This window comes from Corythoichthys intestinalis, chromosome 10 (assembly GCF_030265065.1).
Source record: "Corythoichthys intestinalis isolate RoL2023-P3 chromosome 10, ASM3026506v1, whole genome shotgun sequence".
NCBI lineage: Eukaryota > Metazoa > Chordata > Actinopteri > Syngnathiformes > Syngnathidae > Corythoichthys > Corythoichthys intestinalis.
In genome coordinates this window covers 39,174,373-39,189,524 of record NC_080404.1, presented here as the reverse complement: position 1 = coordinate 39,189,524, position 15,152 = coordinate 39,174,373, and the positions used below count along the sequence as shown (strand labels likewise).

Here is a 15,152-nt window from a genome sequence, read left to right as displayed (position 1 = left end):
GGGAGTTGGGTGGCCACTACTAACCTTTTTTCACTTCCCATCTTCACTCACTGATCACCTCAACATGAAATAGTGTTGCATATATTGCTAACATCACATCCTAATCCCAAATAACTCCGTGTGTTGTTTTATGTACATTTTGATGCCAAATCATTAAAACACTCAAAAATAAGCCATATTATTTTGTTATCTTTCATAGGAAAGAAACGTCGCAATATATCTTATTAAAATGTTTGAAGTTGCATTTTAGTCCCCCAACGGCCTTGCGTGGGCAAAATTGAATTAAGCGCCATCTAAAAAGACGCAATTCTATATAGGGGAGAGAAGACTCGGCGTGACGAAAAGCTTTTGCTCCTTGATAAGACTTCAGAGGAGGTGCTCATTAATAAGATGTTTACATTATCCACGCTCACACGCCTCTCAAGGAACAAGCCTCAATACAACTAAGCAACTAATTGGAGGACCACCGTTATCGAGGCCTTTATTTTTTTGTCTCCTCTCTCTTGTTTCCAGCCGAGCCCGATCCCCAGCCCGGTCCTGGGCGGGAAGCCCAATGCCAGCCAATCGCTGCTGGCCTGGTGCCGCGAGGTGACGCGTGACTACCGCGGCGTGAAGATCACCAACTTCACCACATCCTGGAGGAATGGCCTGGCCTTCTGTGCACTGTTGCATCATTTCCGACCCGACGCCATGTACGCACAAAAATCATGTTTCACTGCCATTGACAGCGATAGACGTCCAATTCATTTTGACTGGGAGGGGGCTGGCAGGGATCATTCGCCACTGTTAAACACACCCGCTCTCTCTGCTGTTTTTCAGAGACTACAAGGCGCTCAACCCTCAGGATATTAAAGAAAACAACAAAAAGGTAAGAGGCGACCTCCCATCGTCACTTAGCTCCCTCGCCGACACATCCCCGATCGGCCTTATTTCCACATCAGCCATTAATCCCTCCGTACAATGCGGGTGTGTTATGGTAGTTTCATTTGAGCCACCACCCCCAGCTGTAGTAAATGGATGTTGAAATGCGCTCATCTGTCGCAGGCACCCGCAGAGAGGATGTGGCTGGAGTGTGGTGATGGAAAAAGGACGAATATTTGCTCAAAGCATCATCTCGCGTGATTCAATCACAGGGGTTACGCATAAATGTTAACTAATATTTGTACCTTAAGAAAGAAAACCAACAGTTCTAGAAGATTAAGTATAAATTAGTAGGGGTGTAATGATTAGAGGTGTGCAAAATTTCCGATTCTTAGATTATTCGCGATTTGGCCGTGGACGATTCGAGAACGATTCACAAACATCCAAATTCCGATTATTGAAATATGTCAAGTAAAGCGGAAGTAAAACACGCACCGCGCCGTCTTCGGGACGCAATGAGTAACGGAGCGAGAGTAGCTAAACATCATGCTTGTCATTACCCAGCCCCTCGGGTAATGCCAATGCTCAACTCACGGCTCTAGCTCTACTCATGCCGCAAGATAAAAAAACAACAACATACCTGACTGCTGCCGACAGCTGCTACAAAGTATGTCCACATAATGGTACGGTAAATATCATATTTATATAGGACTAGATGCAATATAGACTCGGTGGCGTTAGCAGCACATGTACAAAAAACTAGATGCGGGCGTTAGTAAACGGCTGCCATCTTAAAGCAGTAGACTTCCCTGCAAGGCTATTGTAGTGAACCTTCCAAGCGAACCTAATTAACTTTTAATCTAAAATATTCCCAAATCGGTAAAATATTGACTTGAATCTATCTTTAAAATAGTTTTAAAACTTTCACATATGGAAAGTAGACAAAGGGGAAATTATGGAATAACGGGAGCAATTTTAACAACTTTAACGGTTGATTCACAACATTAAATTAATTGAATGTAGTTTAAAGCTGCTGATACAGAATGGGAACTTTAGTATTTTATTTACTGTTTTGAACTGTTAACTTGATACTGAAATAGTCGTTAATTTAAGCCTGCGAGGCTTTTTTTTTTTTTTTTTTTTTTTTTTTTTTACAGTTATTGTAATTAATGTACAAAACATTAAAAGCAGCTAATGGGGGGGGGGGGGGGGTCATCAATAATCGATTTATAATCGAATCGTAGCCTCTGAATCGTAATCGAATCGTTAGGTGTCCAAAGATTCCCACCCCTAGTAATGATACAGAGATCATTATCGATACATCAATATCGTTTTAAGCAACGTGCCAATAACAGCAAATGAAAAGCAACACATTGATTAGTATAGTCATCTTTTGATATGGTGTTTTGTTAAAAAAATGTTTTCTTTCACGTCAGAAATGTTTAAGAACCGTATTGTCCAAAATATCACAATTGTTTTGTATTTTTTATTTCTTAAGGTGCAATGTAACTCATTGTTTGATGTATTTTGTAAAATTCTATGGAAGGCCCTGGAATCAAATAGAATCAGATCTTGTACTCTCGGTGAATATTGTATCTAGGGCTGAAACTAACGATTATTTTTTTTTTATAATCGATTAACTGGACGATTAATTAAACGGTTAGTCGATTAATTGGATAATGTCACTTTTTTTCGGTTACCTTCATTATTTAACTTGAAGTTGTTTTAGGCATGTTGTAAGTAGCGGTGCAACGGTTTGCGGTTCAAAGCCGAACCGTACGGTTCGCCCTGTACGGTTTATGAACCGCGCCTTTTCGGTTTTGCAATTAATGTATTCCGAACGCTTGTGGAATGAATTGATCGAGCTTTGTGTGCCTGTGTGTGACGTGAAGCACAGCTGTGGAGAAATTCCCGCCCCGCAAGTAAATGTCGGATCGCTGTCAAGCACCCGTGTAATAGAAGCCGAGTAACGCTCTCTCTCGCTTACGAGCGAAGTGAAAGTGAAACAAGAAAGAAAACAAATAGCTATGGCGAGCGGAGTGGAGAGACCGAATTTTGAGGAAGCACCGGCTTCTTTCAAATCTGCGGTGTGGCAACATTTTGGTTTCCCCGTGGACTACAATGCGGAGAGAGAGAAAATATTGAAGAAAAAAAAAATTGCAAGCGTTGCTCAGCGCTTGTTCCCCATGCTAATGGCAACACTTTTATAACATGACTCCGGTACCTCAGCCGGCATCACCCACAGATATCACTTTCTCAGGGTAGGACAACCCCGAAGATGACACCAGTGAAAACACACGGCGGGCTTCGTTCATTTATATGCAACGCTTGACCCGCATTACATTGTTCCCTCGCGGACATATTTCTCCAACAACGTAATCCCCGACATTTATGAAATGGCACACAAAGCCATCGAAGATGATTTCGCTAAAGCACATAGTTTCGCCCTCACGACTGATAGTTGGAAGTTGGACGTCCCGTGCTACTACCTAACTGTGACGGTCTACTATAATTCATACCTGACAAATTGTACGGTCTCGTTGTAATTTGTACAAGTGAGCACTCATTTTTAAATGTGTACGCCGTACGTTATGTTCAAAATCTGCACGTTTTTCGTGCATTACGTTTTTTTTTCATCCGTTGGGATTTGGTCACCGTTTCTGAAACGAGACAATGCGTTGGTTGAATGACGCGAGAAAAGTCAGAGACTCGGAGAGGGAAGTTTGTTTGTTGAGATGCTGTAGCAAACGCGATGCTAGGCTAGTTGGCTCCAATATTACCTGACTTAGCCGACAACATACAATCTACGCCTAGATATCTCATGCATATAGAACTACATGTGAAATGACAGACTTGGTAGCGTTAGTAAACAGTCGCCATTTTAGAGCAGTTAACTTCTCAGAAAGGCTCTTTTGTAGTAAACCTTACGAGCGAACCTAAGCAACTTTTTATCTAAAATACTCCTAAATCGGCAAAATCTTGACTTGAGTCTATCTTTAAAGGATGAAACAGTTTTAAAATGTTCACATGTCAAAAGTAGACAGAAGGGAACTAATGCAAAAACGGGAGCAATTTTATCAACTTTAACGGTTGATTCACAGCATTAAATGACCTCCAAACATAGCAAAGGTTACTATGTTTTTGTTTTTTTTTTTGTTTTTTTTTTAATGGGGGGGGGGCATGAAAGTTATCACTATAACTTTTTTACTACTGTGTGTGTATTTCAGTAGTCAGTCACTACACTAGCCATAGAGCTAAGAGGCATTTTAACAGTCGAAAATGTTTACATTTAAGTGTTTATTTCATTTTTTAAAAAGCAAAATAAAGGCAGTTTAAAAAAAAAAAAAAAGAAAAAAAGCAAAACGTAAACCGAAACCGAACCGAAACCGTGATCCCAAAACCGAGGTTCAAACCGAACCGTGGGCTAACTGAACCGTTGCACCCCTAGTTGTAAGTAACAATGAACACAAAATGGATGACTTTTACCTTCAAAAATAATATTTTATTACAGCTTCCAGTTTACAACTGTGCTGTTTCAAGTTTTTAATAAAAGTTCTGAGTATAAAACTGAACAAGAATTTCTCAGTACAGAACACAAATCAAAAAAAGTCCTGTTCATTCAAATAAAAAAAAAAGTGCTGCTGATTGACATTTTTTTTCTTGTGGGCAAAGCGCTGATATAAATTGTGTCAATGACTCACTTATTTTCTATAAACAAACTAAACAACAAACATGAACAGCAGTTCATAAACACAGTCCAAATTGATTTTCAAAGCACACTTTCTTGTATCACAATTTACAGTTTGAACAGGAATTTGTGTTGAAAGGAGACTCCAAGCCAGTGGTTCTTAACCTGGGTTTGATCGAACCCCAGGGGTTTGGTGAGTAAGTCTCAGGGGTTAAAGGTAAAGAAACGCAGAGCCCTAGTTTTGTACGCTGATTAACTCTAGGCAAAGTGGCTTCTTAGACCAGGTTTTGGACTGGTTTGCGCTCAATTTACAGGCTTTATTCTATTTGTTTCAACTGCTAGCCATCTATCTAATGGGAGGAGAAATCTGTTTGCTCAGTGGAAGATGGACTGGGACTTGGTATGAGGAAGTATAACACACCTACAGACAGCGTGAACTGCGTAGATTTAAAAAACAAAAACAAACAAAAAAATACATCACTTTACGCCATGAAAATAGTATGTGATGCAAGGATGCAATCATAAAATGAGAATGTAAACATAAAAACAAAAAAAGGCTAAATTAATTTTGGTAAATTTGAAATCTGGAAGAAATGTGAACAGGAATTCACTTAGATGTTAGCTTGCTAGGTTTTGAATTCGTTAAAAAATGGCTTTATTATGAAATTCCAAAGGGTTCAGTAAATGCTCGTGTGAAACTCGTGGGGTTCGATATGTTCAGAAAGGTTAAGAACCAATGCTCTAAGCTGTAATATGAATGGGTTTATGTGTGTGGTTTCTTTATAAAAAGAAATGAGACAACTTTACTATCCAACAATAACTCATGTGCTAACATGCTTCTCCAAAACACAATACAAATGGACACTTAAGACACTGATTAGCATAATCGCTAACTAGCGTAGCACTCCGTGCTAAGTAGTAACGTCTCATCAACAAAGAATACAAACAATACAATTGGCTTCATTTGCTCATGTCTGATAGTTGCACACTGGATCTAACAACACACAAGACAATCTGACTCTCGACACTTCGTAATATTATTGTTTCAGCGACCCAACCTGAGTGCAGCAGTGAACTCTCTCTTGCTCTAATCACTGGTCATATGAAGTTGCGTACCTGTACAGTATACATGAATGGACGTGCGAGTACAGTACGCTCATACTCTTATTTTCCTCCTCACTGTATCTCTGCGTTCATACCTTGAGTTGCAGTCTTGTCAGCATTACCTTGTCCCCTCGGCTCTTTTTCGGTGTACACCTTTTCCCCTATCCGTACACACAAATGCACACTTGCCCTACACACATGCACGCACGTGCAGCCATCCCTACTCCGGCCCTGAGGGCTACAGCGATACGCGTGGGCTTCCTGCAGCTTGATTTCCTTCTCCTCATACACACTCTGGCTGGGCGATAACCTCTGGTGGCCCTGTTAGGCATGAATGCCAGCCTGTTGACAATAACCACAGCCAGAGAGCCAATCCCATATCTGCACACACCCCCACTCCCCTGCTGCAGGTGCCTCCTCGAGTAGCCCCCGAGAAAATTGGCTAGATATAAGTAATGTGGGAATATGCCGTGGAAGGCGATATCCGAAGAATAGCCGCTCCGGTGTCGCTGTTGTGGCATGCTGTCCGAGCGCTTTGCTATCGCCCAGGTGCCGTGCCAAAGCGGGTCTTTGCTACCTGGTTATTTGTCCGAGGAGAAGATAGTGAGGCCACTTCATGATTCATTTTTAATCTTTCCAACATTCTTTGGATTCACTAGGCGTCTTTTTGCTTACTGCTCCTTTCATTGGTATCATCATGGTAGTTAGACCTTGTTGGACCCAGAAAGGGCAACTACCCACCGCAGATAAGCCGCGAGGGAAAAACTGCTACCCTCGGTGTTCTTTTTGAAAACAACACTTTGAGGCTACACATAATGCACTTTATTACTGTTGTTTACTGTCGTTCAAACTACATCAGGGTTCCCGCGGGGTCTTAAAAAGTCTTAAAAGCATTGAATTTATGAATTTGGAATGAATACCATAAAAAGCAGAGGTCATGAAAAGCAACCATGAAAGCAGAGGTGTTGTAGTTGTCCGAGAGTTTAAGATGACGCTCGCCACGCTAAATGCTAATGCTAACGAGAACGCCTCTACTTGGGCTGTGTCTGCGCTGTGGTGGTGTTGCGTGAGTAATCTATTCAATACGCTGCATTCTTACATCCTGCACACATTCCAGATTTCCACTTCCGAAAAATAACACAAATTCCTGGATTTTGTTTTTCTTTGTCAATATGGCTATGAAATAGATATTAAGTTCTTTTTAAAATGGTCTTAACTAGGTCTTAAAAGTCTTAATATAACTTGAAGAAACCTGTAGGAACCCTGTATATGAAGTGTGCCATAAAGCAAGTCACTTGAATCTTTCATTTCATTTCAGGCAGTTAGATTCATTTTTTCAAATACAGTTTCGCTTTCAACAAACGACAAAAAAAAAATGCCTGAAATTTAATGGGCCGAAGAAAACCTATTAAATCCAACCCGGACTTCTCAATTTTCATGCAAATGAGGAAAATATTTCCTTGCAATCTGTTTTTGTTTTAGATAGTTACATGAGGACATTCTTTCCTGGAAAACACTCAGGTGACTCGGAGTTCTGCTCTGAGACCCCCAATTTGGCCAAATTTCAAAATTTTCCTGTATGCATGTGTGATACATCATTGGAATGCTTAAAATCTCAATTTTCTGGCAGAAGAAACATTTTGAACAGGAGGGCATTTAAAAAAAAAAAGAATTAATAGCAAAACCCTAACTGGAGGTGAGAACACGCGAGAGCATAATTAAAGGCCATGATTTTAACCAGAAATTATCGCGTACTTACGTCTTTCCGATCCAAAAACTCCATGTAGCATGTATCACCGAGTGTCAAGACAAAGCTGTGAATGGCCACAGCCGGATTTTGAGGGGATTTTATGGGTGAAACATGGTAATATATCAAGGTTCGCGATGCAGAAATTGCAGACATCAAGGAGTGGTCGAGATTTTCATTTTCATACATTTGCCCTTTTTTCCCCCAAATTTTTCTTTGTTTGGATTGATTATTTATCATCTAAAATATTGGGGAAAAAGCGAAAGTAACGGAAAATAATACAATTAAGCGATAGTTATGAGGTAGATGTCCGTGACTTTTTTACATTGTGACGTTTAAAATATGCAAGTGAATAATTTTTTATAGTATTTTTTTTTTTAAACAAAATATTAGACATCAATTAATGATTCTAAGCTAAAAATGACAGACATTTCGAATAATAAATACGATTACTTACCTTCTTTTTATGGCTAGGTTGAAACAAAAGCAGTTGCGCGACGTCTGTAAACGGGGGTTTCCAGGGTAAAACGGACAAATTAAAAATAGTTCGGGGGCTTAATGCACCATGAATCTGCAATGGCAGCATATAGATTTATTGTTCTATGTCTGTGTTTTCCCACATATACAGTGCCCTCCATAATTATTGGCACCCCTGAAAAAGATGTTTTTGCTCCTAAAATTTTTTTTTTATTCAAATAATATGGGACCTTAATGGAAAAAAAGAGAAAAATCCAACCTTTAATACAAGTGTAATCATTCAGTGGGGAAAAAAATCCCACATAAAGAAAAAAATTATTTGACATCAAATAATGTGTGTCACAATTATTAGGACCCCTGGTGTTAATACTTTGTACAGCCCCCTTTTTGCACCCTTTTGCACCCTAACAAGGTTCCCAGGGCCTTTGGAAGCAAAACAGCACCACAGCACCACTGACCCACCCACATACTTCACAGTGGGTATGAGATGCTTTTCAGCATGCGCATGTTTCGTGGCACGCCAGGCCCACTTAGTGTTTGTTGCTAAAAAGCTCAATCTTGGTCTCACACAAAAAAGCTCAATCTTGGTCTCACACAAAAATACACACGGTCCCAGGCTTCAACTGGGACCATGTACTTTGGTCAGATGAGACTAAATGTGGCCAAATCTACACAGAAATGGTTCACCAGACACAAAAACAAGCTCCTCCCATGGCCATCTCAGTCCCCAGACCTTTGTGACACACATTATTTGATGTCAAATATTTTTTTCTTTATGTGTGATTTTTTTCCCCCACTGAATGAATGCACTTGTATTGAGGGTTGGATTTTTTTCTTTTTTCCCCCCATTAAGATCCCATATTATTTGAATTAATATAAATATAAATATAAATAAATATATATATATATATATATATATATATATATATATATATATATATATATATATATATATATATATATATATATATATATATATATATATATATATATATATATATATGTATGTATTAGAAGCTAAAAATCTTTTTCAGGGGTGCCAATAATTATGGAGGGCACTGTATGTGTGTAAATCTATGCATATACAGATGTATTACATATACCCATACCAGCAATGGTAATAGACTACGCACAGTTAACAAAACATTGAGCACTGATATACATTTAAGACCCTCTGTGAATACAATGTGTGAATATTTTTACACTGTACATACACACACAAGCTTTTGCGAGTTGTTCTAAATTTGGGAAGTGTGAACTCCCCGATAAACTCTTAATGTATTAGTTCTTTCTTGTTTGGTGAAATTTGTTGGTAAATTTGCTGGTAACATATTGTTAAAAGCTTTATGCACAATTCTAGATGTGTTATAATCAACAAGGTCTTGAAATTTAAACAATTTAAATTAAAGAAATAGTTCATGGGTGTGATCCAGAAATTGTCTTGTGATTGATGTGAACTGCTCATTTCTGAACTATGACTTATGGATTTGTTGTATTGTGATAGGTGTTCACCCACACTTCCACACAGTATGTAAAATATGGCAGAATCAAGGTACAGTACAGAGTGCATTCTGATCTATATACACTTAACTTTATTAAAAATTGAGAGGCTTCTTGAATCTTGGTTTTTATGTGTCTGACATAAGGTTTCCAAGTCTGCTTGTTATCAATTATAACTCCCAGAAATTTGTTCTCATAAACATTTTCAATTTGTACACCCTCAATATTGAATGTTAGTTCAGTGTCAGTTTTTGCATTCCCAAAAATCATTGCTTTAATTTGACTTATATTCAGTGATAATTTATTTCTATCCATCCATTCTTTAATCAACTTTAGTTCCTTGTTCACAGTAGTTACAAGTTCAGTGTAACTATCACTACTGTAAAAAATATTTGTGTCATCTGCAAACAGAATGAGTTTGATTTCTTGGGATACATTAAAAATATCATTTATATACACAGAGAAAAGTTTAGGTCCCGACACTGACCCCTGTGGAACCCCACATGAAATACCAAGTTTGTCTGATGAATAAGAGCGTATTTCTAGAGCCCGAGCACTAAGTGTGCGAGAACCTTATTGTAATGCAAAGGATTCTTATTATTATTTCTTCTCGGCAAATGAAAATGGCCAATTTGGAGGCCTGCTTGAAAACTCACCAAAATTTGCACATACGTGCGGCTTTGCATGAATTTCGATTATTTTGCAACCTTACGAAAAAATGTTACAAAATGGCTCGGTGGCGCCCCCTTTAATTTTTTAAAAGGCCTCTCTATTTAGAGTTTTTGCAACGTAGAGTGATGAAATTTGGGGAGTCGATACATTGTCCAAAACTGCTCCAAAAACTGTCTTGCACCCATATTCCAAACCAACAGGAAGTCGGGTATTTAGGATTGAATCTGAATTTTTTTATCGATTAACAGGGTGCACATTTCAGACCTTGGTTTCTAGAGTGTTAGTTGGATCCTCCTCAAATTTGGTGAGAATGTTCATAAGACATATGAGATCTTAAGTTGTCAAAACTGCGTTTTCATTCACTGGCCTGACATGGGCCTGACCAGAAAATGACTAATAACTCCCTCATACGACGTTCAATCTTTTTCATATCTGGCATGTATGTGAAATATCCCAGCCTGAACACGACTGCATTGAAATATTACCCATTAGGCCTGGCGCCTCCTGGTGGGACCAGGAAATGCCCTTTTTTACGAGACAGGCTCCTCCTCCAAGGGAAAAAAATCTATTGACCTCAAACCTGTTTCAGGGAAGCCTTAAGACATGTGTTCAAGTGACTGATGAAAAATATAGAGGTTTTGTTGAAGATGAGGGGTCCAAACAGGAAAGTGAAAATGACCGTCGCTATTTTGTCTGGCCACAAATTCTGAACAGTCATAACTTAGCAGACACACAACATATCTGCGCCAAACTTCTCGTGCTTGGTGAGAGTCGTACCCTGAAGGGTCCTGTAGGGGTTATTTGCATCAACTCTGTAGCGCCAACTAGTGGCAACAGAAAGTCACTCATTTTACTTATACACGTCCAGTTCTTTTCAGGTTGGTCACTGTAGTTTTGAACCCTTTTGTAAGACTACAATTTAAGGCCCATGTCCACACGTCGATGTCTGTTGCCGTGACGACCCTTTGCCATTTCAGGGACTTAGGCAGTTTATAGACCCATACAATCTGGCACACTTGGTCAAATTGGCCCAAATAGAAGATTCATTTTGGTTTTCAATATGGGCTTGGCTGCACAGCTCAGTAGTCCCTCCTTTTTTGTAGGACTGTCTTCAATAGGGGCTTTTTCACCGAGGTGTGTGAACGTATTTGTAATCCTAAAAAAAGAGGCGAGTTCGAAGAGAGTCAGGTTCTCAGGGGATGATGAAATGGAGACGATCTGCCACCACCCTGACCTGCGTGCCATCCGAGATGCGTGACGCCCGAGTTGTGTGACTTTCGAGTTCCGCCAAAGTGCGAGGGCGCGTTCAGTCCTGCTTGCAGGCCTAGTTCCCTACCTGTTAAATCCCCAGCTACCCCCCAAATACCATATTTTTCTAAATTTTCAAATAAAATTGAGGGCAAAGAGAGGAAAAGGATGCAAAATATTTTAGCTGCCTAGCTTTTCGCAATATAAATAAAAATGAGTTTGGTCATTTTCCCAGCTTGGATTTATCGCCGTGTGCATGCCTTTGTACTCGGCACATGGAGTTAAAATTTCGGCTTCCTTGTTTAGAGTGAAATGAGTAAAGAGTCTTCATGTCAGTCATTCAATGGAGGGAGGCAGGGCCAAGGCCACGTGCACAAATAGCACACGGCAATGATGGAGCAGAGTCGGAAAGATGAAAAGATGAAGTCAATAAAAGTAATAATTGCCCAGCCCTACTTGAATCCATTTCACATCCATTTAATGTTGTACGTTGAACATCATCCAAGTCCATTTTGAATCTGACTGATCATCAGGTATAAAGAGGAATCAAAGAAGAAGAAAAGAATCATAATGAAATGTTTTAGAGTGGCCAAACGCACGGCCGAGTAGGTGTTGTTATTATTGGGGACGTATTGAACGCTAGCACACCTATCTGCTCCTTTTCACAGCTCGTTGATAGACGCGCACCCCTCACCCGCCTCCTTTCAGCATCTATCTGTGTGCAGTGATTGCAATGAGCTCAGACCGTGCTGAATTATGACAGATAAGGACAATCAATACCGGGGGCCGGTTCGTCGGCGGGGGGGGGGAAACAGAGAAGTTAATATTTAAGGAGAAAAGACGCGTTATCTGTGCATATGCCTCAATGATTGTCATGTATGTTTTTGAGGTGTTTTCTCCGTATTGGATCTTTTTAAGTGTGTGGAGAGCAGGAGACCGGGCCAAGGAGAAGTCATTTGGCGCGCCATCTGATAGCGTTGCACCAAGCGCTTTGAGGAGGTGAGGGAGGGGTGTTGATGATTGACAGCGATAGATAGCTGTCAGTCACCAAGGGGGGAGGGTGCAGGGAACAGCGGCCCGGGGCGGACCACGATGACATTTAGTCCCCGAGCATTGTCGGTGGGTTAATGGAAAGTGAGCAAGTGGAGATAGTTGTCCTTTTTGCCGTCATTGCCATATGAAAAAAAAACTGCGTAATGCACTACTATGGGTCATGTCGACTGCCAATGACGGCGATAGACATCCTATCCATTTAAAATGGGAGGGTCGGCCTCCCGGTTCAATGACACTGCAACATGAAATCAAATTTTAAATGATTTCTTGTCAACATTTGTAATAAGTTGGTTGGGGGTTTCCTTTTCCAGGAAATATACAGCGCCACACCATGTTTCTATTTGTTGTTTTACAAGTGGTGAGTGTGCAACTGAGCAACGATCGTAACATCTCAAGTAACGATGTCCGGCTTTCGTTGTTGTTTTCCAAACATTTATTTCAATCACAACTCAGCGACTGCTCGTAAAAGCCAAGCATCCCCTCATTTTTGCTCCCGCATGATGCGTTCAAATGCGCTCACGAAAAAAACAGTGCTTACAAAACTGACTCGGACAAACTGGCAACATATAATATAGACACACTCACACACACACTGTACGGCTCTCGTTGAATCATATATTAAAATATGTTGGGTGTTTTGGCTCTCTCGGTCAATAAGGTTCCCGACCCCTGCTGTATATGCTTCATTGCATTCAGTGGTACCTCTACTTACGAAATTAATCTGCTCTGGAAGTAGTTTCTTAACTTGGAAATTCTGTAAGTAGAGACACGTTTTCCATGTATATGGCCTAATCCGTTCCAAGATTCCTCCAAAATTCAGACTTAAATATTTTTTAATGCCTAAAAATGCATCAACACATGTAACGAATACATGTTACAAATAGATTATTGCACAATAAACATAAAAATTGAGTTGTGCATAATGTAAAAAAAACCCAGAATAAAGAATAAAAGTTAATACACTCATGTAAAGCTGTCGGATCATGTGGGACGAATGAAGAGGAAACTGGGATATACGCATACAGTAGAGGTCCCTCTTAGCCAATTGGATGCCAGGAATGCTAGGCAATAGCCAATGGCAGCGCAGCTATAAGTATGTTATGTTGAGTCAACTCTGGGAGATGCGCGTACCAGACATACTTATTTTTGCCTTTCTTATCCTGAAATTTCTTTCTTTACAAGAGGCAATATTTTCCCATTGAGGTGTGTCTTAACCTGAAAGTTCTGTATGCAGAGATGTTCTTAAAGTGATCCTCGATCTCAAAGACATGTAGGCTATAATAAACCACAATTTTTCTCTTGTACTTAAATATGCTGTTAGAAACACATAAAATGTTAAATCAATGGCAATATTTTATAATATTTAGTACATATTTTGACTCATAGTTGGCGCTATGTTTTGCGGGCTCGGAATGGGCTTTTGGAAGCAATTTCCAGTCAAGTGGAAAGAAGGGGGAGTGATGCGAGTCTTCACAGATTTCCTATTGACAAGAAGAGGAGAAATGTTTGGGAAAATGCCTGTAGACTATCAAAACTTCTCAAAGACCCAAGGCTTTGTTCACGCCATTTTTCTCCTACCGCGTTCGAGGCTTATCGTCGACGACAACTTATGAAAGAGCTCACCGGAGCGGCTGGATATACAGTGCCTTGCAAAAGTATTCGGCCCCCTTGAATCTTGCAACCTTTCGCCACATTTCAGGCTTCAAACATAAAGATATGAAATTTAATTTTTTTGTCAAGAATCAACAACAAGTGGGACACAATCGTGAAGTGGAACAACATTTATTGGATAATTTAAACTTTTTAACAAATAAAAAACTGAAAAGTGGGGCGTGCAATATTATTCGGCCCCTTTACTTTCAGTGCAGCAAACTCACTCCAGAAGTTCAGTGAGGATCTCTGAATGATCCAATGTTGTCCTAAATGACCGATGATGATAAATAGAATCCACCTGTGTGTAATCAAGTCTCCGTATAAATGCACCTGCTCTGTGATAGTCTCAGGGTTCTGTTTAAAGTGCAGAGAGCATTATGAAAACCAAGGAACACACCAGGCAGGTCCGAGATACTGTTGTGGAGAAGTTTAAAGCCGGATTTGGATACAAAAAGATTTCCCAAGCTTTAAACATCTCAAGGAGCACTGTGCAAGCCATCATATTGAAATGGAAGGAGCATCAGACCACTGCAAATCTACCAAGACCCGGCCGTCCTTCCAAACTTTCTTCTCAAACAAGGAGAAAACTGATCAGAGATGCAGCCAAGAGGCCCATGATCACTCTGGATGAACTGCAGATATCTACAGCTGAGGTGGGAGAGTCTGTCCATAGGACAACAATCAGTCGTACACTGCACAAATCTGGCCTTTATGGAAGAGTGGCAAGAAGAAAGCCATTTCTCAAACATATCCATAAAAAGTCTCGTTTAAAGTTTGCCACAAGCCACCTGGGAGACACACCAAACATGTGGAAGAAGGTGCTCTGGTCAGATGAAACCAAAATTGAACTTTTTGGCCACAATGCAAGACGATATGTTTGGCGTAAAAGCAACACAGCTCATCACCCTGAACACACCATCCCCACTGTCAAACATGGTGGTGGCAGCATCATGGTTTGGGCCTGCTTTTCTTCAGCAGGGACAGGGAAGATGGTTAAAATTGACGGGAAGATGGATGCAGCCAAATACAGGAAGATTCTGGAAGAAAACCTGTTGGTATCTGCACAAGACCTGAGACTGGGACGGAGATTTATCTTCCAACAGGACAATGATCCAAAACATAAAGCCAAATCTACAATGGAATGGTTGA

General features: G+C 40.1%; 1 protein-coding gene across 5 annotated transcripts in view; it reads left to right on the top strand.

Moving 5' to 3' along the window:
* The window catches only part of ehbp1 (EH domain binding protein 1), a 490,476-nt gene that overhangs the window by 310,411 nt on the left and 164,913 nt on the right, over window positions 1–15,152 (top strand). For all 5 annotated transcript variants that reach the window (XM_057847483.1, XM_057847485.1, XM_057847482.1 and 2 more), the window contains 2 exons: window positions 514–692; window positions 820–868. In XM_057847483.1, the coding sequence (XP_057703466.1) occupies window positions 514–692; window positions 820–868 (228 nt within the window). The remainder of the gene's footprint in view (window positions 1–513; window positions 693–819; window positions 869–15,152) is intronic.